The sequence below is a fragment of the Asparagus officinalis genome, chromosome 4 (assembly GCF_001876935.1).
Source record: "Asparagus officinalis chromosome 4, Aspof.V1, whole genome shotgun sequence".
NCBI lineage: Eukaryota > Viridiplantae > Streptophyta > Magnoliopsida > Asparagales > Asparagaceae > Asparagus > Asparagus officinalis.
In genome coordinates, this window is record NC_033797.1 from 2,940,061 (window position 1) to 2,945,339 (window position 5,279).

At 40.8% G+C, this 5,279-nt stretch overlaps 1 protein-coding gene across 1 annotated transcript; it reads left to right on the forward strand.

Annotated features, from left to right (window-relative positions):
- Positions 267-4,903, forward strand: LOC109836233 (long-chain-alcohol oxidase FAO2-like). Its single transcript, XM_020404101.1, has 3 exons — positions 267-642; positions 1,357-1,675; positions 3,152-4,903. The coding sequence occupies exons 1-3, from the start codon at positions 415-417 to the stop codon at positions 4,678-4,680; spliced, it is 2,076 nt and encodes a 691-aa protein (XP_020259690.1). The 5' UTR covers positions 267-414; the 3' UTR covers positions 4,681-4,903.

Consider the following 5,279-nt stretch of genomic DNA (forward strand, 5'->3'; position numbering starts at 1 on the left):
TCATTCCCCAAAATAGGGATGAACGAGAAAAAATGGGGAAGCTTTCCCAAATCTGCAGCATTCTCCAAATTTTTGGAGGAAAAAAATGATTCTTCAAAATGAGGAAACTGTTGGAGTTGGTATAAAAATAATTTGGAGAATATGAGTTTTGCTTCCCCATTTTGAAGAAAATTTTAGAGAAGCTGTTGGAGATGCCCTTAGAGATCTCTAAATTTAGAGAGTGATTGTAGATGGTTCACTCTCCAAATTTGGAGAGATGGAGATTCTGCCGAGTTATTGGAGATGCTATAAGTACACCCGTTATGATCTCCAAATCCCAATCCCCAACAGTCCATTGCTTGAAACCTCTCCAAACTCTAAGTAATCAGATCCCCCACCATCTTTTTCATATTTGCAAAAGAAGGACGTTATAAAATGGAAGGCCACCCTCTTCTCAGAGGAACAAAGAGAGGGGAAGGATACAAGTACAGCCATGGGTTCTCAAGGTCACAGATCACGTCAATGGCTGCCATGTGTGAAGCCCTCGTCCCCTCTCTCCCTGTGGAAGCCGTCCACGTCAGCGCCGGCAAGGGGGACCCACCAAGCAAGACCCTACAAGCCTTTTACCTGGCCTCTGCCTCTCAAGCCCCCATCCCTGATGAGGTCCTTTTTTATACATCTTTTTCCTTTTCTGAATATTAGTCATCTGGGTCTGTTTTGGTGCGCGTTGTTGTTCAAATTTTATGTCAATAACTTCGGGGTTTTTTTTTTCCTTCTTATTTTCATTTTTTGGTAAGTATGAATGAGATTAGTCCCATCTCAGATGAAGCTAATATCATAAAGTTGACATTTTGAGCGTGTTTGTTTGACCCAGAAGTTTTATTGTGTTTTTAACTCCACGGACACTTAATTTAATGCAAATAACAAAGTGGGCAGCATTAATTCTGCATGGGCATGTACATTTTGGGCTTAATTCATGAAAACAAGCCAGTACCTTGTTTTCTGAGCATAATTTCATCATTCTTGATGCAGCAATCATCTGTGTACTTTTTATAATTTTATAGAAAATTCTATGATTAATTGAAGCTCTCTTCAGTCACACTCACCATCATCATAAACGAGGAGGGAAAGAAAGAATTAGTTGTTTCTCTACTTAATATTGCGTTTTCCTTTGAGTAAAATGAGAGTGCCAAATTCTGGGCTTTTATGATTATGCTTCCAAAATTGTTGTTTAATAATCCCATAAAAAAATTCCTCTCTAATTTAATCAATGCATGTTATTGCGTCTTTTTAAAAAAAATGGCTGCCCTTTTGTGATAGCTTTACTTCCTGCCAAATTGAGTGATGACGAGATCATTTTACTTGTAATGTTTGCAGGTTGCAGAGCTCTTGGTAAAAAGGGGAACAAAGGAGGGTATTTTCTTGGTGAGATTGATCCTGTGGTTGCTCGGCACAAGGCTTGGGACCCTCCTCCTTTGTGGGTCCTCCCTCAGCCTTCGCAGAGAGTTCCCATTCATTAACAAGTTCTCAGAGATGACAGTGGATAAGAGAGAAGCGGTTCTAAAGAGATGGAGCAGGGAGAAGTCTTTTGTATTTTTAAGGTTGACATTTCTCATGGTCAAGTCCTTCTGCTTGTTTGTCTTCTACTCAATGGTAATTTTTAAACTCAAAAGCAGGAATTCTTTTTTTTTTTTAAGTTGAGTCAACAAATTTTGATTTCGGGGTAATTATAGATACAACCCATGTACTATAGGAAAATAGTCAGTAATTACCTCTAAATTCTTTTATTAGCACGGATTTATATATTAGTCATCTGTATTTGTCCTATATGGAATAATGAGTCTCTCTGCAATACAAGAAAGGCCAGAAGATTTTTGTGAAACATATTGACGTCACACGTGACGAGTATGGATAATGCTGGGAAAACCCCGTTAATTTTTAGTATATGTTCTAGAAATACAAGATCTTGATTTGGTTTTAAGTGCTCTTGTATGCAAAGAAGCAAATTGACGGATAGCACAGAAATAAGTAATTTCAGCCTATTTTTTTTCCTTTCTTAGTTACTTTATGCTCCCATTTGAAGGTAATTATGGAAGTGGTGGCATGTCCTGTTTATAGAAGGTATATAGTCCTTTTAGGTCTATTAAATTGGCACAACTGAAACTTCAGAAATATGAAATTTATCCTTGTGATAGCTTTGATTTCAGAAACATTTTTTATAGCTTGTGGGTTGATTCTCTAATGTTCTGCAAAATGGCTAGCTTTCTACGTAAAACAAGCAAGGAGGCACATCACATTTAATTGTTAAACCTCTTCAGACCATACGTCTATTATACAACTCAGTCCACTTCTATGAGCAATACAGCACCTGGCTACTGACAAAGCTTAAAAAATTGTACATAGATATTACAGAGAACTGCGTTGAATTATGGCATCTTGTGGATTGATAAGGTACCTGTTGGCCATGCAATTATGCTAGAATCGTTGAGCTTATCAACAACTCATCTATTATTGACAGCAATATTGTGTCCAAATCTTGTTAACCACATAAAGAACCACCAATTGTCTTCGGCAATATCAACCGCGGGTATTGTGGATAATGCTAAGTTTTGTCCGTCAGGAGACGGTATCTATATAGAATGACATGTAAAACAAGAAAGGAGGAGCATCTTAACTTTGGGTTTTAGTCTGATTAAGTTATTTTATCATTGTTATCATCTACCATATAGGACCACATGGTTATTATACATTTTCATGTACTGTTGTTCATAATTTAGCAGATTAGTGACATAATTGATGTGGACTATTGAGTACTTAATCATTTATAGTTAAATGTGGTCAGTTTCATTCCCTACGTTATGATGTAGATCGACATGGACCTGTGTGGTTGATGATTATTATTATTACGGATGTAAGACGTTGGTTTGATTCCTGTAGTCAGTACACTCAGAAAGCTACAAATAGAAAGAAAACCTAGGGATCCCCGTGTTCGGTTCAAATATGAGAATAACATCAATTGCCTTTCGGTCTTTTTCTACATTATCAAGGAAAGGTTGGTCTAGTTAAAACTAAACAAGCTGCGAACACTAATTGAAGCTCATCCCCCTTGGCAATGGAAAGTCTCTTATTACATTATGATTGCGGCTGTTCTTTTTTGGTTGTTAACATGTTGAATGTGATGCTGTTATTATTGGCTCAGGCTGTGGTGGTGGAGTTGCAGCTTCTATCCTTTCGAGCTCAGGCTACAAGGTTATCGTCATAGAGAAAGGAAATTACTTTACCTCACAAGACTATACGTCCATTGAAGCTTCATCATTGGACCAGATGTATGAATCTGGGGGATTTCTCAGTACTCTGGACTGTAACATACTGCTCTTTGCTGGGTCAATGGTTGGAGGAGGTTCAGCTGTCAACTGGTCAGCTTGCATAAAGACACCCGATAATGTTCTCAAAGAATGGGAAGAGGAAAAAAAGCTGAATCTTTTTACGAATCAAGAGTACATATCGGCAATGAACAAAGTCTGTGAAAGGATTGGAGTCACTGAAACCTGCACAGAGGAAGGACTGCAGAACCAAGTTCTTCGAAAAGGCTGTGAAAAACTCGGTCTTGATGTTGGTTTTGTTGCGAGAAATTGCTCGGAGTCTCATTTCTGTGGGAGTTGCTGTTATGGATGTCCAACAGGAGACAAGAAAGGAACCGATACTACTTGGTTGGTTGACGCAGTTAACTCTGGCGCAATTATTCTGACCGGATGTAAAGCGGAGAGATTCTTGTTGAAAGGGAACAATGCTGGCAAGAGATCCATGAAGTGTATTGGAGTAATAGGAAAGATTTTGAGCAAAAATGTGACGAAGAAAATACAGATCAAAGCTAGGGTGTCCATTTCTGCTTGTGGGGCCCTCTCGACTCCCCCTCTGATGCTCGCCAGTGGGCTAAGGAATCCCAACATAGGGAAAAACCTACACCTCCACCCCTGTGCTGTAGCCTGGGGATACTTTCCAGAATCAGTATCAGACCTCAAAGGCAAGAAATTCGAGGGGGGGATCATCACTTCCATCCACAAAATGAAGGATTCGAATTCTGATAATCGAGCAATCATCGAAGCACCGGCCGTGGGCCCCGCCTCATTCGCGTCATTCGTTCCCTGGGTATCGGGAAAAGACATGAAAGATAGAATGCTGAAATACAGTCGAACCGTGCACCTCTTTGCCCTTGTTAGAGATCTGGGATCAGGCACAGTGCAAGGCGAAGGGAGAGTGGTATATAGAACGGGTGAATTAGACAAGGAAAATTTGCACAGCGGGTTGAGGCGAGTGCTGAGGATTCTGATAGCAGCAGGGGCGACGGAGGTAGGGACCCACAGGAGCGACGGGCAGAGGATGAGGTGCAGAGGGACCAACGACGAGGATGTGGAGGAGTTCTTGGATAACGTGGGGATTACAGAAGGGCCGAAGGAGAGGGAGGAGTTATGGACTATGTATGGTTCAGCACATCAAATGGGGAGTTGTAGGATGGGGGTGAGCGAGGAGGAGAGTGGGGTTGACGAGAGGGGGGAGAGTTGGGAGGCTGAGGGCTTGTTTGTGTGTGATGGGAGCGTGCTTCCTACTGCAGTTGGAGTGAATCCTATGATCACCATCCAGTCTGTTGCTTACTGCATCTCCAAAGGGATTGTGGAGTCTTTGGAGGGGAAAAGAGGGTAATTAAATAGCTTGTTTGCCTGCTCTTTGATGAATTCAAATGTTGCAGTTGTGATCACTAGCCTATGTAAGGTTGTAAGCATGATATTTGTTATACAATATCTTGTTTATTTGGTATGTAGATGATCATGACGGTCAGAGTTTGAGTGTAGTGCATGGCTGGCGCTTTGCCATAAACAACATTGCAATGTTTATGAGAAAACACGGGACAAATAAGATTAACATAAGAGTCTCAAGCTTCTTGATATTAAATGTTTTTAGTATAATTAATACTGTTTTTGCAATGTTTGTTAATATTAGTTGCAGAGTGATTTAGATGCTGTTATAGGGTGTCCCCTATTCCCCATAAATATATTATCCCGGGAACAGACTCAGTCGAGCCGGCTTCATTCCCCAAAGATGACCCGAAAGGCAGACTCAAACGAACCAAAGATTGTCACTCGGCGATCACCCGACTCTTCCCCCAAGGGCGACTCGGAACATTATTCCTCAAACATTATTTTATCATTCATGATCATCATTATGACTCCACGTCACCCTACCAACAAGCCCCGACAGCTGCTGGGTCCCCATAACAGAGAAGTGACTTCATGTTACCCGCT